This window comes from Stegostoma tigrinum, chromosome 21 (assembly GCF_030684315.1).
Source record: "Stegostoma tigrinum isolate sSteTig4 chromosome 21, sSteTig4.hap1, whole genome shotgun sequence".
NCBI classification, from domain to species: domain Eukaryota; kingdom Metazoa; phylum Chordata; class Chondrichthyes; order Orectolobiformes; family Stegostomatidae; genus Stegostoma; species Stegostoma tigrinum.
Window position 1 is genome coordinate 18,162,304 of NC_081374.1, and position 25,854 is coordinate 18,188,157.

Below are 25,854 nucleotides of genomic sequence, written 5' to 3' on the forward strand. Positions count from 1 at the left end.
TGATATAGGTTAGGAATCCGTGGAGTCAGAATTGGTTAATAAACAGAGAATAGTGTGAATGCAAGCTCATTTTCAGAATAGCAGCATGATTAGGTCAGAGTTATTTACAATCTATATTAATTACATTGATGGAAGGATTGAGTGTTATATAATTATTTTTGATGATAGAAAATAGGTGGGAAAGAAAGCCATGAGGACAGAAATAGGCTGAAATAGACTAGTTAGGTGACTGGGCAAGTATGTGACGAATGAAATATAATGTGAAATGTGTGAAATTTTTCATTTTAACAGGAAGTATAGAAAATAATAGTTTTTGAAAGGTGACGTATTAGTAAATGTGGTTATTTAGATGGATTTTGAGATCTCTATAAATGAAACACAGCCAGCAATTGGGAAAGTAAATGTGGTATTAGGCTTTTATTGTGGAAAGGGTTTGAGTACAATGAAAAATGTGACAACACAGATGTTTGCTGAGATAGCACCTGGAGTACAGTGTTGGTCTCTTTTTTGAAGGAAAGTGAAACTAGCCTAAGTTGGGATGCAACAGACCTTCACAAGGCTGATCCCTGAGATGAGAGGCTTAATGTGGAGGTGCCGGTGTTGGACTGCGGTGGACAAGATCAGAAATTGCACCTGAAGAAGGAGCGAGGCTCTGAAAGGTTGCGTTTTCAAGTAAAGCAGTTGGACTATAACCTGACATTGTGTGATTTCTGAGATGCGTAGGCCAGCCTATGAGAAGAGATTGAGTGAAATGGTCTCACAAGAGGTTCACTCAGAAATTTAGAAGAATTAAAGGTGGTTTTGTTGAAGTATATGACATGCTTGGAGGATTTGACGACCATGGAATCTTGAAATGGAAATTACAACTCAGAATAAGAGGTTGAGGACAAATGATAAGAAAGTTTCTCTGGAAATCTTGACCACAGAGAGCTGTGATTGCTCAGTCAATTGATGTACTCAAGACTGGGATCAATAGATGTCTGGAGACCAAGGAAATCAAGGGAGCAGATTTGAGGCAGGTAGGTTGAGTTGGTGTAGAAGTTCAGTCACTGTCTTGATAGATGGTGGACTAGGCTCCAGGAATCACTGCTTTTATTCTGTATTCTTTATTCTGCTACATTCTTAGCTACCTTGATTGCAAACTGCAACATCAAAAAATATAGAAGAGGGCTGTAAATTATGTGTGTAATATACTTATTACATATTGGGGTATACTACAGAACTCAGAATAAATGGTGTTCTTTTCAACTGATGTTTACATGTTTCAACACATCACAAGAGGAGAATGTCACTATCAGTTTCAGAAAATGTCAGCCTGTAAATTATTTTCTTAGTTCATGATGTATTTTTTAGAACCTTGTTAACAATTAATACATGGCTTAGATTGTAACAGCAGGGAGGTCCTACTGGAGTCGTTCAGAACTTTGGTTAGGCCAGAGGCTGGAGTATTCTGCACACTTCTGCGCACCATGCTATAGGAAGCATGTGATTGCACTGGAAGGGGTGCAAAGGAGATTCACCAGGTGCCTGGGATGGAGCATTTCAGCTATGAAGAGAAGCGGAATTGTTTTCTTTGTTGCAGAGTTGGGACTTGATAGAGGTATATAAGATTATGAGGGGCATAGACAGGTGAAAGCAGCTATTCCCCTTAGTCAAAGAGGGCATAAATTTAAAGCAAAAGGCAGAAGGTTTAGAGGGGATTTAAGGAAAATATTCTTCCCTCAGACTAGTGGGGCTTTAGATTGCACTGCCTGGCAGGGTAGTTGAGGCAGGAGACCTCACAGCCTTTAAGAAGCGCTCAGGTGAGTGCTTGAAATGTTGTAACATTGAAGGCTATAGGGCTTGTGCTGGGAAGGGGGACTAGTGTATATTTAGTGTAGCTTTGATGGTACTGACTCACTGCGCATCTTCTGTGCTGTATGACCACAATTCTTGTAATGTAGCATCACATGGAAACTCTGAAGGCATTTGAGACACAGAAAATAACTATTATGGCAAATGAACAACAGGGGGTGCTAAACTCATTTTCCATTAAAAGATATTTTAAACAGTTGCGTTGCTCTATTGTTTGAAACATAGCAATTGAACACGATATCAAACAGGTTCTTTCAAGAATTAGCTTCAGCAAAACTGATTTATGTAAATTTATTTGAGCAGAGGAGTGTTCTGTTTATTCAAAGTATATGATTTTAAAATATTTCAAGGTACCCATATGAAAAATTGAATTGAACTTTAAAGCAAACTCAATTCATTTTTTTTATTGGGAAAATTCTGGGGCAGAATCTAATTGAGATCTGAATAATGTGACTTATGGCAAAGTTGTGTCAGATCACAGGAGGAGCCAAGAGAGGTTCACCTCAATGTCAGGAATAACTCATTGTATCTTTCAACTGGGTTCTGGGTGTCGAAGTGAGATTCTTGCTTCACAGCAGCAAGTTGCATATTAAGAGGGATTATTGCTTGTTAATGACCTTATTAACTGTAGATCTCACCTCATTTATATGCAGCTTTCTATTGTACATCCATCATTAGCAAAATAGACACAGAATTCTCAACTTGAATGTCAAAGCAGGTAGCTGGTAACTTCAGCTCATCTCTGGCTGTGAAGAGCCTCCATGTTAATCACTAAACAACAGCATGATCAATGGACACTAGCCTCATTCACCCCTCATCCACAGAACTGGTGTCTGATAATGGCCAACTTCTCCCTCGCTCTGGCCACCTTCCGAAGCAGGAGCAGGTAGATGCGGGAGGACCAGGGCTGACTACAAGTCCAGGGGCACCAGCAGGCTACCAGGGCACCCAGCTCAGGCAGCAGCCACACCATGGTCCCTCAGGATGTGCGGAAGTTGTAGGTGGGCCAGATATTTTTGCACCCAACTCCATTCTCTGGGCTGAGCAGTGTTGATGCAGCCTCCATATTCCCAGGACATTGATGGAACTGTGTTGCTGGAGTGGGAGTAAGGTCTGTAGGACCAGGAGGCCATTCTCTCCTGGTGGCTGTGAAGGTGGTAGCCACTTTGAATTTCTACATGTTTTGCTCCTTGCAGGGAGCAACAGGTGGGTTCTGTCAGTCGTGCATCTACAAATGTGTCAGGACAGTGACCAGTGCCATCTGGGTGAGATCTACTAGCTCATCTCATTCCCCTATGATGAGATCAGAGCTGCAGCAAGGTACTAAGACTTGGGAACATAGATGGCTTCCCCCAAGTTCTGGATGCAATTTGCTAAGAGGGCTGTCTCACATTCATCAGTTGGAAAAGCTTCCACTTCATTGATGTTCAGGTGATCTGTGAGCTCTGGTAACACCTCCTGAAGGAGAAAAAAAAGGCAGCCTTTTAAAGATGGCACAGGTGCCAGAGATGCTGATCTTTTGTGGAAATCCAGTGAGTGGAGTTGTTCTGGGAACAGCAGCTTGCGAAATGAGGCTAGAATCAGGCAAGAAGCCCACCACAGGGGTGGTGTAGGTATTTGGGCGAATGTGCTAGGATGCACTAGAGGGTAGACCTCCATGAACCCTTGATCAAACAGACACTTAGCCAATCAAATGTAAGTTTCAGCCCTTTGTACATTATTTGCGACGTTTGCTCACAGGATGTGTGAGTTGCTGGTTAAGTCAGAATTCATTACTCATCTCTAACTGCCCTGGAGAAAGCAAGGTGTGCTGCCTTTTTGAACCGCTCCAGTCCTTGGAGTACAGGCACACCCACAGTACCTTAAAGAAAGAATTGTTTTTAAAATCCCTCTTAATTTGTAGATGAAACACAGGTTTTGACATCTTGGATATAAGTGAAGGTAAATTTGTCGTATAGCACATCTGAAGGCTATGAATATAAAACATTAGAATTCACCTTCATCATAGTCCACCAATTCAAAATAGTCACTCTTGGATTTCATTCCTGCACCCCACCTTTAATCTGTTACTTCCTCCAGTGTAACAATTTAGCCTTCTCCAATCTTCTATCCTGATTGCTCCATTTGATCATCCCATTTTCTATTGGATTCAGATTCATTAAGTTCCCCCAGTAGCCTTTCCTTCCTCCTTTAAGATGCTCCTTAAAAGTTGTCTTTTTGACCAACCTTTTGGCCACTATTGATTTGTTAATATTATCTGACTTAGTTTAAGTGAGTGGCAAGGGCGGGTCTGTTTCTGGAAAGAAACAGGTTGACTTTTGTCCTGCCGACATTTAGTTGAAGGCCTGAGTCATCCACAAATATGTTGTCAAATAGCACTATGCTGACAAAGTGAAGTGGCATCATTACACTTGTTTGCAGACACTTTTGCAAAGGCAGTGTATATACTAGGAACAAAAGGTGGTCACATTTGGAAATTTGGACAAACCAGAAATAAGCATGGGAGAAAATTCCAAAGCGAGTGAGAAATGTGTAAGCGGCATTGGGATATGTGAGAAGGGAACCACTACAAAAAGTGGCATCTCTACGGCAGGGTGATATAGTGATGAGCATTGCTACTTTTCAACCAGTTGTCCTGGGGTTTGATCTTGGTTATCACAAGCTGTGATTATGTGGGCTCTTGTTATACTCTGGTAATGTCCCTCCCTCTGAGCCTAAAAAGGATTCAAGCCTCACTTGCTTCAGAGGTTGTAATAACATTTCGGGACAGGATGATTAGAAAATATCTAAAAGGTGACCTCACTAAATTGGGCCATGGAAACGTTGGTGTGAAAGAGATGGAGAGGACGACTCTGTCAAAAATCACACTGCAACCAATGATGGTTGAAGCTACACAGAATATCATTAGTCTTCACTCAGTAGGATGAGGATTGTCTCAGAATTATGGACGTGATGGACATTGAAGGTACAGTAGTTGAACTAAGAGAGAGAGCAATGGGATAGTCAAAGGTGATAAAACGTTAGAAATGGACTCTTTTTGAAGAGGGGAATGATTGGACTTATTTCAGAGTGAGTTAGTATTGGTGGGTAAGGAGCCAGAACAGACTGAATTTCACATGCTGCTTAAAATGCAAATTAAAAAATCCTAGAGTACATTTTTAATTTGGTTAACAGGTAACTAGTTCCGCCAGAGATCCACTTTGTACATCACTTGGAAAGAACAAATTAACAATTGAATTCTGTGGAATAATAAAATTCAAAATGTATTGACATGATATTAATAGAAGCACATTGGGCTGCGTGTTACATGATGTTGATTACAGACAGTGTGCACAGGCATGCTAAATGCTCACTCGATGGGCAAAAGCAGTTTTTTTAGTCATTTTGAACTATAGCATGAAGTGAAACAGCATTACAACATCTGCAATCTTTTCATAGAGAGAGTTGCCAATACAGTGACAAAACAAACAAGTTTGAAATATAGTTAATAACATGTGGCAAAAGAGCATCTGCTGTGAAAACAATTAGCAGAAACATTTTATTTGTTCACAAAAAAACTACAGGAGCTTTTATGCTTCAAAGATACAATTCAAGAAATGACGATCTAATTCTAAGCACAAGTAACTTGGGGTTGGTCAGCTTTTTGACCCTTTTACAGTTTTACAGGTGTGCCAATGGACTTTGGAATTCCATTCTGTTGGAGATTACATCCATTTTCAACAGCAAAATGTGTCTGTGAAATTGCTATCACCTCACGTGAAGACTCTAAATATTTGAGCATAACACCAATCTAGAAATTATATCATTTTACAATAGGACATTTGGTGTCATCGCTATGTAAGAAATTACAGGACATGGCCAAATTTTAGTTCAAAAATGGGCAAACAGCGCTAGACAATAGCGAGCAGTGTGAATAATAGCCATTCAACAATTAGCTAGTTCACTAACGTGCTACGATGTGATCTAGAGAAAATTCAACTCAACTGTTCTTTAGGCACCCAAGAGGGAAGTTTTAGCAACTATTTTCACATAAAAAAGGAGGGAAAATTTCATGCTACACATAACTGCAAAGGTTTGATTTCAACAGAGCACTCATCAGGCCCCATACTAAAAGCTGAAACAGGAAGCCCAGTCCATTTCGTTATCATTACCTCATTAAGGGAGTTACACTCTGAATAAACAATCACTTTGATGTAGCACACTCACTCACTTTGCTACAAAATAGGCTGGCTCAGAAATGGCCACACATCCCTAGGAAGTATTCCTCCATGTTGTTTTTGTGGGGACTCCTGCTCCTTACTGCAAAGAATTAATCTGAACACAGCTTCAGGATGCATACTTCTCCTAGTTGACTGATAAAATACCATTGTAGTGCTTTTTATATCTTTGGAGAGCAATTTGCATAAATTCCTGAAACTTTTTTGATGCTGCCTCAGACACTCATCAAATGATTTTTTTTATTGTTAATAATGTCACAGATCGGCTACACGCTCAAGGACAATATCCAGGATAAGAAAGTGAATCAGCTGAATAAAATATATGAAAAATGACTAAGCTATCTAGCTACATATTGTTTTCCTTCATTTATGTAATGGGCCTGACAGATGTACAAATGGCAGGAAGCAGAATAATAAAGGAGGTAATGTCTTCATCCTAACAAAAATCAGTTATCACTTACGCTAAGATGAAAGCAATAGATATTGGAAACGCTCAACAGGACTGGCAGCATATATGGAGAGAGGAAAACAGATACAATGAAAGACCTACCATGTCTGTTTTTCTCTCATGTCTGTTTCTTTCATGAGTTCTGTTGGCCTGAAGCATAAATATTGCCTGACATGTTAAGCATTTACAGCATTGCCTGTTTTTAATTTCAATTCCTAGTGTACTCAATTTTCTTAGTATTGTACTCTAGTTGGTTCTCCTGCACATTAGGAGAGTATAAATCTTCAAATACAAATTGCTGAGGATCTGGTGTGAAATAGGATTTCTCTTAAGAAAAACTTACATTGGATCTTTATTTTATAGGATCGTGTTCAAAAGGAGTATGACTATCCATGCGTTTCACTGTAATTTTAATTCACTACTGCACAAGGATCTTAGAGTCTCAGTTGTTTACTATCTATAGAATGGACTTGAAGAATGGATCAGAGTGTAATGTATCCAAATTTTGTTGATACAAGAATAGGTGGGAAGCAGTTGTGTTGAGGGCATAAAGAATCTGAAAGGGGATCTAGACAGGCTGAGTGAGTGGACAAGGACTTAAGAGATGTAAATTAGAGTAAAGAATCAATGGTCATGCACTTTGGTGGAAAAAAAAAATCAAAGTTAGACCATTGTTCCAACAAAGAGGGGCTCCAAAAAAAAGTGCAGAGGGTCTGGGTGTTCTTGCACAAGAAACACAAAAAGTTAGCATGCAGGTGCAGTATGTAATTTTGAAGGTTAATGAAATTTTGCCTATTATTGCTAGAGGGTTTGAGTTTAAAAGTAGGGAAGTCTGTACAGGGTATTGGTGAGGCTGTACCCAAAGAATTGTGTGGAGTTTTGCACCCGATATTTAAGAAAGGATAAATTGACATAAGGGACAGTTCAAAAAAGATTCACTATGCTGGTTCCTCAGGTGACTGGTTGACTTCTCAAGAACAACTGAACACATTAGGCTTTTTTTTCTCATTAGAGGTTAGAAGAATGAGGGGTGATCTTATTGAAACATTCAAGATTCAGAGGGTGTTGAGAAGTGTTCCCACTAATGGGGGAAATTTCAAGCCATAGAATAAAGGGACACTCATTTAAAGCTCAGATGCAAACAAATTTCTTCTTTCAGAGGGCTGTGAATGTTTGAAGTTCTCTATCCCAGAGAACTGAGGATGCTGGATCACTGAAAGTATGTAAAGAGGAGCTGGGTGGATTTTTTAAATATTGAAGAGTTCAGGGCTATGCTGAGCTAGCATGAAAGAGAAGTTCACACAAGTGGTAGATCAGCTATAATTCTTTAAGTGACTTGCAGGGCAGGCTTGATGGGCTGAATAGCCTACTCTTCCTATTTCTTGCGTTCTTATGTATGTTTTCAAAATGATTTTAAAAATTAATATATTTACTCTCCAACTCAAAATCTGAATCATTACATATGCAAGCATTGAACAGAAATGGACCATTGATCTAGTGCATTTTCAAAATAGCATGGCGACACTGATTTTTACAAGATTAACATTTATTGATTTCTTGAGGTATTAACATCAGCTTTTCCTGTTGAAAAACCACCAACATAAATCATCTTTATCATAGATGTTGCTTTATATATTATAGGAAGGAAAATGCAGCATTGAGGTAATGAATATTATACATGGATAGTCCTACAATACAATCTTACTTAAATTCACACTAGATTACATTTTGACCTTTGTCCAAAATAGACCACTTAAAAAAAAGTTTCATTTCAAGTCGAAGTCACTATACAAATGAAAATACAGAAACACAGGGCAATCCTTTCCCCCACTCCTCCTCCCTGATTTGGTAAAGAAGTCTTCATTGCGATTTTTAAACTTATACAATTGTAGAGATTACATGCGGATGGTATCGGCAGATTTAGCTAATATAGACTGTCTAATACATCCAATTTATAACACAGACTATTAATAAATGCCGTAAATATCGGTAATTCATTAAATTGTACAAAATACGTTTAAATTTTTACTCTATGGAGGAAATGTACAATGCATGTTAACATACATTTGATGGGAAAATAATTCAAAATTAAAAATATAAATATTTTTACAGGGCATTCTTTTTATTTGGTTAAGATTTTTGATTAAGATTATAGAATGTGTACACAGTTATGTTAAAAAAATCCTTATACTCCTGTGATTACAATTACTGTAGCGTAAGCTTATTGTTTAATCTGCATGTTACAAGATAATGTGCTGTTAACCAGGCTGCAATATTACAGAGGGAGTCTTTGTATTATGCAACATGCAGAAAAATGATGTCTTTCAGACAGATAGTTCAAAAAGACATACCTGTTAAAAGCATTTTTACCATGTTTTACACAGAGGTACAGACAATATAAACAAGCTATTGCTGGCAAAAGGCTTCTTCAGAATATGTCACAAATGCAAAGCGTATGTACACACCAAGTGCTGATATACTTAAATAAACAGGGTGGAATTTGGATGCTTTGAAAAACCTCCTTGGGGAATGTTATTGAAGTCAGTGTGAAGGATTATTTTTATTCATTCATGGGATGAGGGCATTACTAGCTAGGCCAGCATTTATTGCCCTAATTGCCCAGATGGCAGTTGAAAGTCAACCACGTTGCTTTGGGTCTGGAGTCACATGTACGTCAGACCAGGTAAGGATGGCAGTTTCTGTCCCAAGAGGACATTAATTAACCAGATGTTTTTTTCCCAACGATTGACAATAGATTCATGGGTCACCAGCAGATTCTTAATTCCAGATATTTATTGAATTCAAATCTCATGGCGCAATTCAAACCTAGATTCCCAGAACACTACCTGGGTCTCTAGATTAACAATCCAGTGATAATGCCACTAGGCTATTGACTCCCCTCATCTTCTGACATTAATTAGGTGATACCTGCAATATTTGGAGTCAGTGGAAAATCATATTGGCTCCAATTGTGCAGATTTTCATTTAGTCGTTGGAGGGTATACCACAGTTATTGGTTGCTTTGTACCAGGCCGGATAGTGAAGGTCCGTCCATACGATTGTGAATGTTGTGCATTGTGTGAGCTGGAAAAGAATAGGAAGATTCATAAAAGGTGCTTTACTTTATAAATGTAACATTTTAAAACCACAAGATAACTGCAAACTCAATTATACTGCGAGATCAGACTCCCACTTAATGGTGCCCGAAAGAGCTGCATACGCTGTACATCAAAAACAAAAACAGAAACTGCTGGAAAATCTCATACCTGCTGAGCTTTTCCAGATGTTTCTATTTTTGTCCCAGTTAGTGCTAATGTTTTACTACTGACTAATTTGTGCTCACCGACCTCATTTCTTTTCAATACCAAGGAATCATGGAATCATAGAATACTAACAGTGCAGAAAAGGGCCATTCAGCCCATTCAGTCTGCACCAACCCTCCAGAAAGCATCTCACCCACACTCACCCCACCTTCTGCATTCAATTCTGCTAGAAGTTGAGTGGTTCTGACTTAATATTGAACTGTTATAAACTGATCAATAATGTTGCAATACAAAACTTGAAGTAAATATTACGTTTTATTGACATCTTGTATTAAATTATTTACTTTTCTAAAACTTTGGATCATTTTAGATAATGAATATCTTTGCAGGTGTAAGATAGCTGATAATTTAAATGTTCTATGTTTTAATATATAAAGACAGTATAGTTGTACGTAGAAGATAAAAGTCTACTGGAATGCTCGTCTTTATATCTAGAGGACTAGAATACAGGCTAAATAATGTCTTGGTTAAACTGCAGCTGGAGTACTCTGGGAAGTTAAGGAGGCTGGAGAGAATCCAGGAAAGTTTTCCCAAAATAAATTATGGACATCAATGCTTAAATTACAAAGAAGACTAGACAAATCAAGGTTTTAGTCCCTGGAATTTTGAAAGTTAAGGGATACTTTGATTGAAAATTTACAAGTATTAAGGAAGCAATTACTGCTGTACTGTTCTATGTTCTATGTTCTATGTTCTATTTCTGCCAGTTGGGGAATTTAGAACTGGGGGCATTGTTGAATGATTAGTGCCACAAATTTTGGGAATGAAATTAGGAAGCATCTCTTACGTGCAAAGGGTGGTAGAAGTTTACAACACTGTCACATATGACAGTTGTTAAGGAACCAACCATTAAATTTAAGTTTAAGATTGTTATTATCCACAGCTATTAAGGGATTTGGGGCAAAGTTAGGTAAACAAAGTCACAGATTAGCCATGATCTCACTGAATGCAGAACAGTCTTGAAAGAATAAGTGGCCCTTCCTGCAGCTACGTTCTTTTTACTCCATAAGCAACATTATTAGAAACAAAATCAGAAACAACTGGAAAAACTTAGCATGTCTGGCAGCAGAAACATGTCTGGAGAGAAAGCAGAATTAATGTTTTGGATCCGGTGACCCTACACCAGAACATAAACAGAGGTGAACAGAAGGTAGGCACTTAAACCATACACATTGTAACCACAGGGAAACCCAAAGCATTCTGCTCCCAATGAAGTATTTGCAAAGTCCAATCATTGTTGTAGTGTGAAATGAACAGCAACTTGTCACAATCATCAGTGTGATAATGATATAGTAATCTGTTTTTGCACTGTTGAAAGATAAATACTGGTCTGGATGCAGGGAGGACTCCCCTGCTCTTTTACATAGTGCTAGGAGATCGTTTACATTCAGCTGAGAGGGTAGATAAAGCCTTGGTGTCACATCTGAACTGAAAACTGGAATTTAGTACAGTGGTCCTGCAGAAATGCAGCATCATCTGTAGTAGGACTTGAACAATTAGTAAAATATTGAAGAGAATGGAATTAAATGGTTAATTCAAAACTACTTGTTTTTACGAACAATTTAAGAACTTTGCTCCCCAAGAGGGTTATACTTTTACTCAGTCCAACACAGATCTGAACTTACCTTTTGGCTGTGACATCAGAATAGTCTGCGCTTAAGGCTTGCACTTTAGACTGCAATTCATCAATCACTTTATTCTTCATTACCAGTTTGTTTGTTGATGGTATCGTTTCTGCCTGCTGCTCTTCCATCTTGGGTATATTTTTTCCACATGTTTTAAGCATTAAATGAGAATCTGAAACTCGCTTTGAATTCTGATATTTTCCAGGACCCCCATTCACAACAGTGCTATTCATAAATGTGGGCTTTTCTGCAATCACTGGCTTTTGCTGATTAGTGTTTGTTTTGACAGGAGGTGACAATGTATTTAATGGCAATTTGCTAATGGAATAAGTGTTCTTAGTATTTGGGTTTTTATGGTGATTAAAAGTAAAATGGTCAGGATCCTCCAGACGAAGCCCTTTCTTGTCAGAACTGGCAGATGGATGATTGTCAATCCCAGATTCAACATTTGCTCTTCTTTCTGGTTGAGATGAATAACTTTCGTTATGGTTAGAAAACTCAAGTGGAGGTGGCAGAAGTTCAAATGAGGCTTCTTCATTCTCTTCATCACTAAAACATGGCGGAGGTGGGATCAGAAGTAAAGACACGTCATCCTCTTTTTGACAGTCTTCTGGTTCTGCAGTTTCTTGTGATGCAGAGTGGGGTGAAGATTTTGACCAGTCAAGACTCTTTCTGGTGCTGTTCAGAGGACTGATGAGATCACTTCCATGCTTGTTCCATGCTGAACTATCTTCTTCAGCATGTGCTATCAATGAACGATCCTTGTAATTAGCTACTGGTGCAATGTGGATTGTATTTGAATTTGTTGACTGAATGAACCGAGTGCCTCCCAAGGATAAGCTTGCTGTTTCTGCAACTGTTTTGTGAACCCTTTTGATTTTACCAGAATCTCGCTGTTTTGCAGCCATGAGAAGTGCCAATGGTGAACGTGGATCTATATTCTGCTCTGGACTAGGGAAAGTTTGTTCTGGAGGAGAATCTGGTGTCTCTACTGTATTTGTAATTGGTTTCTCAACTGGTTTCAAGGATTGAAAGTCTGATGTAACATTTTCCGAAGTGCTCTGGTTTTCAAAATCTCTGGATTTTGTCCTCTCTCCTGCTCTGTGGTTCCCATATTCTATTTCAGAATCAATATTTGAAATGGGAGAATGGGTCAAATTTTGATTGCTTGTGGAATCATGTGCTTGATTTAAACTGCTCTGTCGAAAATCCATGTTGTTGTCCCAGTTCTTTTCTTTTTCATCCGCTGTGGAATTGTCTATGGAGGAACCTGAATGTATTCCTTTGTATTGGACTGATTTAGTTTGTTGTAGCAATAGATTGTTCTTACGAGCTGGCTTCTGTGGTTTAGGAGGAAAATGATCTATTTGAACCTTATTCATACTTGGATGCTCAGTGCTTTCGTTTGTGTTCATGTGCATGGAAGCAGTGTGATTAATCTCACCAGTGTGGTCCATTGGATACTGGTCAGCATCTTTCATGACTATCATGGATTTGCCTTTATTTTGCCGGTCAGAATTTAACCCATATTCTGATCTGTTAACTGGTTCTGAAGATCCAAAAAGCTTTGCTGTTGCTTTCGGATTGAAAGTTGATGCAACTGGAGGCTGTGTAATCACTTCGGGAGACTCTGCCATATACAAAGAGTGACTATTGGGAACTGATTTTTGTGAAGCAGCAGGGAAGAATTTGAAAGAAGATAGCGTATCTCTTTCAGGTTTGAGAGAAAAATGATTATGTTGCATCAAATCTCTTTGTGGAGGAGTTGGCGGTGATTTTTTAGGCTGTTTAATATGGTTGTATTTTGAAGCATTATTTTGCAGAGGTGATATGAGAGAATAATCATCAGGTGGAAGTAAGGGAGGAGGTGCTGGAGATCTTGTCGTGCCGGATGGAGAAGATGCTTTTGAGAACTGATCAGACTTTGGGAAAGATTGGTGCAGTGCCATTGTTGGAGGCAGTGGGGGAATCATATTTGGAGGTAGAGGAGGTGGAGAAAACGTTGTTTCAGAAGGTTGGTAGTTTTGGGTAGGTTTTTGTTGTGATGTCATGTTTGAAGGTGGTGGTGTTGGTGGAGGAGGAGGGGCCATCTGAGGAGGTGGTGGGATAGTCACTTCATAAGGAAAATAGGTCATTTGTGGGTTTTGATAAATATTTTGTGGTGGAGGTGGTGGGGGTGCCATCGGAGGGGGTGGTGGAGGTGCCATTGGTGGAGGTGGTGGAATCCAGTCATCTTCCAGCTTGCTGATATTCTGTCCATAGTTTCCAACATTAGGTCTGTTGTTGCTGACTTTTACATCACTGCCTACAAAATGAAAATATAATAAATTAGTTCAAATTTATCTTTTGCCATAGGATATTATGTGCTTCGGAAACATGGGATTATCAAGTATCCCTGGAAGAGGCTTCGCTGTGAGGTTAAAATTGCATCAGAGATACTGGGAACTGCAGATGCTGGAGAAACCTCACTGCGAAGCCTCTTCCAGGGATGCCTAACCTGAAGAAGTTACCTTCCTCCCTCTGGACAAACCTCAGGGGAATCTCTCCTTTCCACCTATCTTCTCCTCTATTCATCTTCGATCTGCCTCCCTCTCTCTCCCTATTTATTTCAGAACCCTCTCCCCATTCCCCTTTTCTGATGAAGGGTCTAGGCCCGAAACGTCAGCTTTTGTGCTCCTAAGATGCTGCTTGGCCTGTTGTGTTCATCCAGCTCCACACTTTGTTATCGCTATTTCCTTCTAACTAATTGGATTTCTCCTGCCACATTCCCAGTGGGCATGGATCTTCTGTTCACAATATTGCCCGTGCTTCTCTCATCCTTTACTATTAAAGGATTAAAAGAGGCTCTTCAACCTCATTGGTCTCTGTCAGACAGTAAATTCCTCTCAAACAAAAGCAAAATACTGCAGATGCTGGAAATCTGAAACAAACACAGAGAACACAGGAGAGGCTCAGCAGAAGTGGCAGCATCTGTGGAAAGAAAGAGAGTTATCATTTTGAGTCAGGTATGACACCTCTTTATAATTGGGGTAGTCCTCAGTTCAGTCAAGGGGTCTGCATTGGTTTAGAGGGCCTGGTCATTGTTATCTTTAAGCTGCGCAGTTCTGGACCAAACACGGTTTAGATTTCCAGTTCTGGAAGTCACTACCGTACAAGGGCCTCAGGCTCAGGCAGCTGGGAAGAAAATTAGAGGAAGTGCTGGTCCTGATACCGTCAATCGGGCCACAGTCAGTACACAGTCCAGGGGGTCTAACCGCAATCTGTCATCAGCTTGGGATGCTCAGTGTCAAGCGATCTGCCTGACTGCAGTCCATGGATTGGGCAATGTTCCATCCTGTAAGGGCAGCAGCAACAGGCAGAGGAATGGTGTATTGTCAGTCAGGAAGCTGCAAAGGACAATGGTTAGGGGTTTGATCAGTCGTATTTAGTTTGTAAAGTAGTTCTTACATCTGTGACAATTACAATCGGTCATCAATTATTAAGAGAGTACCTTGGCAGGCAGCAGGGTGAATGCTGCCAGAAGGAATGTGTGAGTCAAGAAGGCAGGGAGGAAAGCAGGGACACTTATGGAGGCAGAAACAAGGATGGTGACGGAAAGAAATTCAAAGTGTATAGGCTGAGGCGGGTATCAGATGAGTTGTTATTGGCAGCAACAATCACTGTGGCCTCTGCAAGGGGTTTGTAGAGGAGCAGGATGGCATTATTAAAGTGTAATGTGTGGATTTGGGGGCAGAGTACAATGTAGTGTGTCTCTACAGGAGGGGGCAGGAGTGTGTGGACATGGGTAGTGCAGGTTAAATGGGCATAGAAGGGGTAACGGAATGATGCAAAATGGATGTGCTTATACATCAAATATTGCTCAAAGGCAGAAAGCACCACGTCACTGGTGCTGGTTAAGCCACCATTGCCATCTCAGTGATGCAGAAGTTAACAGCAATATCATAAAAGTTTATGAATGCTAAGCAACAGTCTCCATCATTTGCAGAAACTCCGGGAATGCTGTAGGACAAGGAGGACAAAGCAGCATCACAAGTTAACTAAATATGATGAAAGAACCTACTGAATGCAACAGAAAGTGGGATGGCTGTGATGGGTCTAAGATGGGACTAAGCATCTGAGTGCAGCAAACTCTCCCTTCTGCTAAGTTTGTGTACATGCTGTGAACAGGGTCATGGTAGAACATGATACCTGCTGCTGAAGATCCAATTCTGCAGCTTGGGGTGGTCTACACCACTGGAGCAGGCAACAAAGCAATGTGGTAGATGCTGAGAGCTGCGGCATGACAGCAGTTGTCTGAGGAAAAGGATGAGGATTTGGAGTTGAAGGAAGGTGGATGGCAGAGGTCAGCTGCAATAGGCATTAAAGGCAGATAGGATCTGATTGATATGTGGCCCTGCCTGGTTTCAAGGCACTACCCCCAACCCTTCCATGTCCCTTTAGCCTTCCACTACCATAGCAGCCCGTTTACACACACCCCTCTCCCACCTGTGGAGACAGTGCCAGAGAGCTGGATGCAGAGCACCATCATGGACTGTCAAGGTCAAGATACATTGTAGGTGCATCCTTTAGCCCATGTTTGCCTCCCTTTAGTTGTCTGTCCATTTGTCTGTATGCAATGTTTCCATAATTACTAATTACAAGATAATGGATGACCACTGGGAGTTGAATGAGAAGTGGGGACTCAGAGAGTCTTCAGACGCGTTGTAGCTTACAACAGCTGAGCTGTTTGGCTTGGTGGTTAAACAGTGACCATGACAGAATGAGGTTGTTTGTACAAGGGGGCGTCAGCCATGCCTGCTATATGCCGTGGTCAACATAGCTTTGTGGTGCCAGTGAGGAACAACACCGGATTGCCAACACTTATTCAGTTGTACAGCAGCCTCCTAATGATCAAGAAAAGGGATGCTGTTTTATCAGTGGCTATTCATTGAATAGTGAGGTGTCCTGGGGACAGTACATAGTAAGGTGGGGATGGCATTTGATGTTTTATTCATTCTCAGGGTGAGGATACCGCTGGCTAGACCAGCATTTATTGCCCATCCCAGAGGGCAGTTGAGAGTTGGCCACAATGCTCTGATCTGGAGTCACATGTAGGCTGGACCAGCTAAGGATGGCAGTTTCCTTCTCTAAAGGACATCAGTGAACTTGACGGGTTCTTCCGACAATCGAAAATGGTTTCATCATCACCGGGCTCTTATTTCCAGATTTTTATTGGATTCAAATTCCACCATCTGTCATGGCAGGGTTTGAACCTGGGTCCTGGGAACACTACCTGGGTGTCTGGATTTACAGTCCAATGATAATACCAGTGAGTCACTGCTTCCCGAGATGTGAGAAACACCATAGGGGTGGGGGAGGTGGTTGTTCAGGCATATTTGATAAGATAAATTGAGCAATCTTACTGGGCCTCACAGCAAGTATCCCTTCAAAATATTCTACACAATTTGCACTCAGCCAAAAAAATCCAAAAGCTAGATATTGGAAATGCTCAGTGTATCAGGCAGCATCTGTGGAGACAGAAACAGTGTTTATGGACTGAATCTTTTGTTGCAATTAATTGATCCTGATTAATGACAAAATTGCAGATTTAATTTTATTACTTTGGTACATAATTAGGTTTGAATGTCGTTCAGCTCGGTGAGCAGTTTCCATGCCCAATCTAAAGCCCAGCTCCCTGTCTTCACTAAACTAGTCTGCTCCTTTTTCTTCACTTGCCAAGGTTAACTGTTTTATTCCTTTTAACATTTACTTAAATTATTTTCACAGATACTTTATTGAATACGTGGAACAATTTATTACAGATTTTTCTGTTTCTTCCATTTCCCATTCAGGCATTAGACAGGACCAAGGCGAGTAAAACGTATTGCTACTATCCATGGACAGATTCCTTGCCCAGTTTCCTTTATGTTTGTCCAAGGACAATTCAAGCTCAGGCCCATCCTGGGTTGTTCCTTCTGGCATGTACAAAGCACAGGAAAATCGGGGATGGGGGGGGGGGGGGAACAAGCTTTTTGCCATTTGTCAGAAAACAGGGCACTTGCTGGCTGCTGATAATGATCGGCAGCCAAGTGTTGTGATCTTACCATAAAGTACTGGGCAGACATGCATAATGTTCCCAAAACCATTAGACAGTTTTCACACAGTGGTTCCATGGTTAGCACTGCTGCCTCACAGTGCCAGTGACCCAGGTTCGATTCCAGCCTTGGGTGACTGTCAGTGGGGAGTTTGCACATTCTCACTGTGCATGGATTTCTGCCCAGTGCTCCAGTTTCCTCCCATAGTCCAAAGATGTGCCAGTTGGGTTGACTGGCCATGCTAAATTGCCTACAGTACCCAGAGACGTGCGGGCTAGGTGTGCTAGCCATGGTAAATGACAGGTTACAGGGTGGGGTTGGGCCTGGATGGGATGCTTTTCAGTGCAGACTTGATAGGCCGAATGGTTTCTATCTGCACTGTAGGGACTCCACAATTCTACAGTTTTCTATACCTCCTGCTCCCATTGTTATTGCTCCTTGGACAAGTATAAATGAAACTGGGCAAGGAATCTGTCCATGGACAATAGCAATAAGTTTTAGATGCCTTAGTTCTGTCTAATGCCTGAATGGGAAATGGAAGAAACAGAAAAATCTGTAATAAATTGTTCCAGGTATTCAATAAACAATCTGTGAAAATAATTTAAGTAAATATGAAAATGCAACAATCTAACAGTGATTTTCACACCAGGTCCAAGGCAAATTTTACTTTGCTAGCTGTGTCTGTGCAGAGGTGACCAGTTGACATTCAATCCAGAAAATGAGGTGGGAGGCAGGAAACCCATATCCAGTCTCATTCAAAACAAACAAAAACAGAAATTGCCGGAGAAACTCAGCAGGTCTGGCAGCATCAATAATAGAAAGCAGTGTTTTTTTTCAGTCCTGTGACCCTAGTTCAGGAGTTCAGAAGAACTGTCACAGGACTCGAAATATTAACTTTTTTTTCCTTCCACAGATGCTGCCAGGCTCGCTGAATGTCTCCTGCAATTTCTGGTTTTGTTGGTCTCAGATCGCCAGCTTCCACAGTTCTTTGCTTTATTCCAGCCTCAATTAAAAGGCCCAGTCAAACCAGAGGTCACTGTGTACTTTGACAAGATCTGAACATGTTCCTGGCCCTCTACAAAATACACCAAAAGGATAAAGAGGCCGTATCCATTCTTCATTACCTTGTGTCAGGATGGAGTCTGTAGGGATTTTTTTGGGGGAAGGCAAAGTCAAGCAACAAGTAAACAACCTCATTTGCTTCCAATGTCTAAATGTTTCAATTATGTCTCCTCATTATTAAAGCTGAATAGATTTACACCTTGTTGTCATCGATTAATCAAAACAGTTTGACGTCAAGTTAAAATCTTAACATTTTCCAGCTCATTTCAATTTTCAAAACCAGGAATCAATTTGGCTTCCTTGAACTGCTCTCCTTCAAAAACCACAGAACCTTCCTGTGCCAAGGTCGCTCAACAGAATAGTGCATCGTCATAATTGGTAAGTTTTTGGTCTTCTTCGATGAGGAACCAGATTATTTGATTTTCCTTTAAGTAAAAACACTTGCATTATGCATTTGTTTCATTTTGTACACAACTGTCAGATCTTTCATTTTAATACCCTTTGTATTTATGGACAAGAGGTTGTTTGTATCATGGTATGTAAATTATATTTGTTATTGCCAAAATCAATTTGCATGGGTTAGTTCCGCATATGCAAAACAGCATGTTAAAATAAATGCTTCAATACAGTAGCTTGCCTGGCTTCCATTTTATGTACAGTACTTTATGATGTTTAACCTAGTTCAACACAGGAACAAAAATAGTCTTTCTCTGAAGTCACAAATGTCATTTGAAGGTTCCCTAAGCACAAAAAAAGGATGATGAAGTTTTCAAGCGCAATATCTCTGCTTCACAGGGATCTTACAGAACCTGGCTCAAAAAAAATCACAATGCATAGAAAGAAAGTCTACTTTTACCACTGATTATCTCACCTCCATTCTCCTTTGCAAGCTGCTTTCCACTACCTCACTAAGTGACTACATTATTAATCTTCAAGGCTTGAAGTCTATTTGCCTGCAGGTTCATTAATAATGAGGCCAATCATTCCTGCCTCGATCAATAATAAGCAGTCCAATTCATAAGTACAGTGATCAGTAAGGCAAGAGAGAGTTCCAGTCTCCTGTTCCCAAGCTAATCATTAAACCCAAGAGATCTTTTCCAGAAGTTCTATTAAAAGCATGAAATTGCAAAGGGACAAACTACAACTAATGAAAAACAATGGACAAAATATAAAATAACACAAGTGCGAACCATATCCTACTGTTAGAATAAAAGATTCAATTAATCAAAAATAAAATAATCACATGAATTCTTATCTGAAGCAGATACTTACTAAAGTCCAAGACTACAGAAACTTTTTTTTCAGGCTCCTGAAATATGATCCAGGGTTGGCGTTACCAATGCATTTGCACTTACATTTAGGGTGACCAGACGTTCAGGTTTTGCTAAGACAGTCCTGGTTTACTCATTAAATGTCCTTGCGTCCTGATAATTTCCGAAAAACAATACATTATCACAGTTTTCACCTTTTCTGTTTTTGTCTAATGCATAAACTGGCAGTGGGTTGGTCGGGGTGGGGGTGGAATATGTATTAAATTTCATCATCCTCCCTGTAAACAACCATCACATTGTATTACATGTACGGACCTGTATCTCACCCCCAGCAACCCTTTCATATTTCCAAAACAGTTGTCATTAGCTTCTTGGTGCCAATGGTTTTATTATAGATGAAACTTTTGAAACAACCTAAGAGTTCTGAGGACGGCTCACTTGAGCCACAACATTAACTCTGATTTCCCTTCACAGATCCTGCCAGACCTGTTGAGATTTTCCAGCAATTTCTGGTTTTGTTACAATTCTGTACTAAGCCAAATCAAATAATATTTCAGTACACAACTGCTGAAAATCTGAGTTGGAAACAATATGGCTCTTTAAAAAAAAAGGCTTAAAAAGCATTGTTAAAAACTCAAAGCTTTTTTATCATCTATTGAATCAAATCAGTGCCATGCAAACAATGCCAAACATTTCAATCCAATTTATACCTGTAATTATAGATGTTCTTGGAATCTTAGGAAACAATGCCTGGTCTGGCAGATTCGGAGTTGGCACAGCAAGCTTTGGACGTTCTTGAAAAGGCTGGAAAGAAAAATTAATTCATTTATTTCCTGTTTATATGTTGGATGATTGCTCTGATAGATACTGCACATTTGAAGCTGCTCAAATTCTGAAATGCACATTGTCCCTCAACAATACAGCAGTCTACTGTTCGAAAGAAGTACAGGAGGAATTATTTCTGTTATTTGTATTTCCTTTTGTTTTCTATTTTTCTTCAGTTTAGAAAATTGTGCCCATGATGTCAAAATAAATTAAAATCAGCCAGACAATGAGATCCCATCAGTTTCCTGATGCATGGGTTAGTTAAAACTGTAAAATTGAGTGAATCTTGAAAACAAAAAATTTGAGATGAACTGAAAACTTGTATTGTTAATTTTCTGGAAAGGAATTTGATATTCTCTTCCATCTCCTGTTAAAATTTCAACGGGAGATTATCAGAAACCTCAGAGAAATTATACAAACACCCAATTGTATCATTTTTCTGTGTGTCCTGAACATACAGAATAATTGTAAAATTAACAGAAATTTTACTGACCCACATTTAATATTGAACACAAGCTTAATCTCAAAAGTATGGATGCTTAATTAACAAAAGGCCACATGAATGATAGTTTAACCTCCTTCTGTCATTGCCACATTTAATGACAGACATTCTTTCCTGTTTTACCAAAACAGATCTTGTTGGTAAATCAAGCAAATGATGCAATGAACATTTTTTCCATTTTTAAAAATTGTTGATAATACTCCATCTGGTTGAGTTTACACATGCAGCAAATGTATGCATATTAATCAGATATACTCGTTAATTCTTTCCATAATCCAGTAAGGTGAGTCGGAGCAGAAGGTAGCCATTTGGTTCTTTGTTGCTGTTCTCAAATAGCTATTAAATAAGTACCTATGTTTTCTCCATACTGCCATCAATTTTATTTTCCAAATATGTATTTGCTTTCCTAGATTCTACTTTCATAAATTTTATTTCCATTGCAGTTTCAGTGCAAACTAATATTCCTAAATTCTCATTTTAATTCCTTTCATGATTAGCATTAAATTTATGCCCTCATCACCAACTCAACTAATAAATATTTCTTCCATTTTAATCTTTCAAAATTCTTCATAAATCTGAACATCTCTACGTATTCGGTAACCTTTCATCATTCATTTTGAATAAGTTTGAATTGCATATAGAAGAAACATAAATAAACTCTCTCATTGCATTTTCTTTAAAAAAAAATTCTGTTTACCCAAATCCCTTCTATGACCTTGTGAAATCTCATTTATTAAAATAAGATAAAATCAAAAATGGCCAGTTGTTCATTCAATGGACTTTCTGTGCAGATTCTATGATGAAATGTATTGTACACCAGAGAACCAAAGAGTTCACAGTGCCCTCCACAGAGCATTAAAACCCTGCCAACATGATCAGCTTACACATTTCTTTAAAAAGAACATTAATGAGCACCACAGAGTCGGAACAAGGACATATCAATTAGAATACTGAATACCAAATCTAGTACAAAAAGTGAAGCAGATAAAAATATGGAATTAAGGAAAGATGAAAGAAAAAAAATAAAAATTTATATCTTTTCTACCTCTCAAAGAATAACTGAAGTCTGAAAGAATTAACTGATAAAGTTAATCATCAGTGCAGGTTAAGTGCTTATCTATCAGTCAAGTACAGCAACATTACAGTTAAATGTTTTTGAATACTGAGCCAGGCATCAAAGTACCACTACTCTGCAACCTTCGAATGAATGGTACATTTTTGACAGCAGCCACAATCTTCTAAGAAGTGGCAGTAACTGACAGATTGTCATAAATTCTCTGGACCTTATGTGTAAGTGTATATTTCCAGGACCTCTGAGCCCAGAATTGATCAGCACATGTCGTGCAGCAGTTCAAGAAGGCAGCTCTGCATCGCCTTCTCAAGGGCAGGCAATAAGTGCTGTCCCAGTCAGTGATGCCCAGGTCTCACAACTGAATTAAAAATAATCAGTCCGTCAGGGAACTCTGTTGGAGTGAAGTAGAATCAGAGGACAGGACATGCCTGCTTTTTAATTGCACTCACTGGTTTACAGTATATTTTGTGAATGGGTGAGCAAATGGGAAGGATGGAAGTGGGTTAGGTGGTTAGGGCAGGCAGATTGGTCAGCTGTGGAGTTACACAATAGTCGAACTGAGTTTTAATCAGTGGAACATTTCCTAGGGACCTATGCAGGTAAGTGGTGTGGAAATATTCAAAATCTCCAAATTAAAGAGTCAGAGATATTTGCTGAGGGTCTGGGGTGGCAGGAAAATTACCCATTGGAAGTTGCAACTCTCCAGGTAATTCCCACATAGATCCACATGTCAAGGCTCCCACAGGGTCCTGGTGTGCATCTGGCATGCACCTTTCCTAACCCTGACAATCCTTAGACCAGAAAATTTGGCCAGCAACTTCCTGATTTCTGCATTTAACTGCACATAATGCAATCACCAGAAGTTGCAATTTGATATCCCTATAAATAATGATGAACACCATTAACTTGACTATTAATTCTACCACAAAATCTGTCACAATTTTTCTTAAAAGTTGTGCAACCCATATTAAAAACGGTTAAATTCAGGCAGATTCCAAGATTACAGTTCAACCACTGAAAGCCATCCAAAATAAGCTGGAATTTCTTCTGTGTGCCTGAATGAACACCTCAAAACCACAAAGATACTTGTATTTAGATCGTAAATTCAGATGACAGCTTATTCTAAACATCCAGCTCACTTACACTTAAGAAAAAGGGGTTATTAATTTGAACAGTCTCGCTGGACATCATTACAGACATCTGTCATAATAGCCACTATAACTACATTTTCATTGAAAGTCATGTTAGTAATGGAAATTTAAACCTGCTGTCATTTAAGGCAAACTTTAATTTTTTGCAAGTTCAATGAATATCGGGGTATTAAGTTGATGCAGATGCTCTTTTTTGACAATGAAGTTTTGTTTCGACACTGCAACATTTCAAGAAATAGACTAAAGTAAAACATTACAATAGCAAGCTTGACAGTCGGCCGCTGTTTCACTTTTGCTGTTCCAGAGTCCATAATCGAACTTATTGCTCCTTCACTGTACACTGTAGTTGCTAGGATCTCATTGAGGTTATCTGGAAGCAAACACAATGTGAAACTCAATTAATGCAATTTCAAGAACTAAAAACGTCTGAAATTCAAATTCATTTGAAAAGGAATCAGCTCTACGTTCATAGTGATTTCAGTACAAAGTAAATTGCGGATAACTTGTCATTTTATAACGCCATTACAGTGAAACATTCCAAGATGTTACATAGCAGTATTTTTCCAAACATATGAGGGAGGCAAAAAGCACAGAAAGAGAGTTTTTAGGGGGTTTTGAAAGATGGGGTCTAGGCAGTGAACATGCATTTTGTTAAAGAGTGCCCACAGTAAGACAAATTGAGAACTGGACAGATTGTACAGCAGAACAGTTACACAGATAGGATGGAGGAGCTAGGCACAGAGGTCTTCAAACAGAAGGATGAGAACTTCCAATATGTGAATAGAGTCAGAACCGCCATGAACTTATTGAATGGCAGAGCAGACTCAAAGGGAAGAGTGGCCTACTCTTGTCACTTGTTCGTTTGTTATTTGTTATTGGTATGTTTAAGTTGGGGGTGGCTAGAAACTAATGTAGATCATTAAAGTCAGTAGTCACAGATGTGCTAAATGTGGGGATAAATCTTATGGTAATTTTACTAAGTATCTATTTCACTGAGTTTCATGTAGGGTTTCTCTCTGTGAGACCCAGTGAGTTTTCCTACACTATTGTCCCTAACCTGCCTCATTAACTGACTATCTCACCCCTTTGGTGTCCCTCACTCATTGCTAGCTGGATTCTACCACATGCTGAAACCGAAAGAACTCTCCACGAGGGATAACCCTGGAATTGACCAGTATGCCTGGAGCTGGCACCATCTTTGCACCCCAGCCATGCACCCAATCAAGCATGGGCAGACCAGAATTGCCCTTCACTGTCAATGTAATGGCACAGCAGCCATAACCCAGTACAGCTCACACAGCATAAAAGCAGCATGCCAGTAGTGTTAACACTTCCTAACTCATACAACTGCACATTCCCACGCTGCGAAAGAACCAGACCACACACCTCACTGGTCCACAGCCACATCCCATCTTATAATCCTCTAAGTCACTGGTACTCTGTTCCCACTGCCGACTAGAGTTCAGCATTTCATCATTGTTGACTGATGAGCCATCACGGACAGGAAAGCCTCCAAACAATGCAGAACATTAACTTTTATTTACAGAACCTGAAAGCAAAAAGAAATCAAACAAACAGAGGCTGCATCTCCTGGTACCAGGGAAATGACACCAATCAATTTCTATAAGAAAAATCGCTATCAACAAGTGGCTGATTGGTCTGTGGAGTGATGACCAGTTGTCAATGACAAAGACCTCCTGCCTGCCAATAACTGAACAGCTTGGTGTTGTGAATGCAATGATGAAAAACCTTCGGATCCCTGGAAAGAAAGGTGCTGTCTTTGTGTCTGCTGTTAAAAAAGAAACCTTAAGTCTGAAGAAAGCCAGCTTATTTTCTCTCATCAGTTGCTGTAAGCTATTGCTTATCAATAAGTCAAAAACTTTAAAACTTGTGAACCAATTACTCTATGTCTTCTGCAGGCAGGTCAAAGATAAAAGAGAACTCTCCTAACAGCAAGGTGATAGTAAGAGCTGCAGATGCTGGAGTAGAGCCGGAGGAACACAGCAGGCTACAGCTTTTTCTGAAGAAGGATCCCGACCCAAAACGTCAGTTTTCCTGTTCCTCTGATGCTACCTGGCTTACCGTGTTCCTCCAGCTCCACACTGTGTTATCTCCTAACAGCAAGCCCTGTCAAGCAAAAAGGATTGTGTCAGTGAACTCAACGGACCAGGACTATTGAGCTACCCTCCTAGTTTTCCCTCCACCAATAACATCAATTTTTTTGTGTGTCTCAGTATTTCTGTAGTGGGAGTTTTATAGGGCCATTAGAGTTTAACTAGTATAATTATATGTTGATGGTTGATAACTGTTAACCTGTAGCTAAAACCTATTTATTTCTAATAAATAGTAACTCTTGGAACAAAAACAAAGTTGCTGGAAAAACTCAGCAGGTCTGGCAGCATCTGTGAAGAAAAAAAATCAGATTTACTA

The 25,854-nt window shown here is 39.6% G+C and overlaps 1 protein-coding gene across 2 annotated transcripts in view; it reads right to left on the reverse strand.

The window, feature by feature from the left end:
* Positions 1-8,047: 8,047 nt before the first annotated feature.
* Positions 8,048-25,854, reverse strand: part of LOC125462982 (uncharacterized) — a 52,673-nt gene continuing 34,866 nt past the window's right edge. Inside the window, exons 2-6 of one of the 2 annotated variants that reach the window (XM_048553552.2) lie at positions 24,811-24,973; positions 23,682-23,794; positions 20,585-20,678; positions 11,468-13,772; positions 8,048-9,603 (exon numbers count right to left, since the gene is read on the reverse strand). In XM_048553552.2, the coding sequence (XP_048409509.1) occupies positions 9,501-9,603; positions 11,468-13,772; positions 20,585-20,678; positions 23,682-23,735 (2,556 nt within the window). In that variant the 5' untranslated portion in view covers positions 23,736-23,794; positions 24,811-24,973 and the 3' untranslated portion in view covers positions 8,048-9,500. The remainder of the gene's footprint in view (positions 9,604-11,467; positions 13,773-20,584; positions 20,679-23,681; positions 23,795-24,810; positions 24,974-25,854) is intronic. The other variant, XM_048553551.2, reaches the window with a different exon arrangement.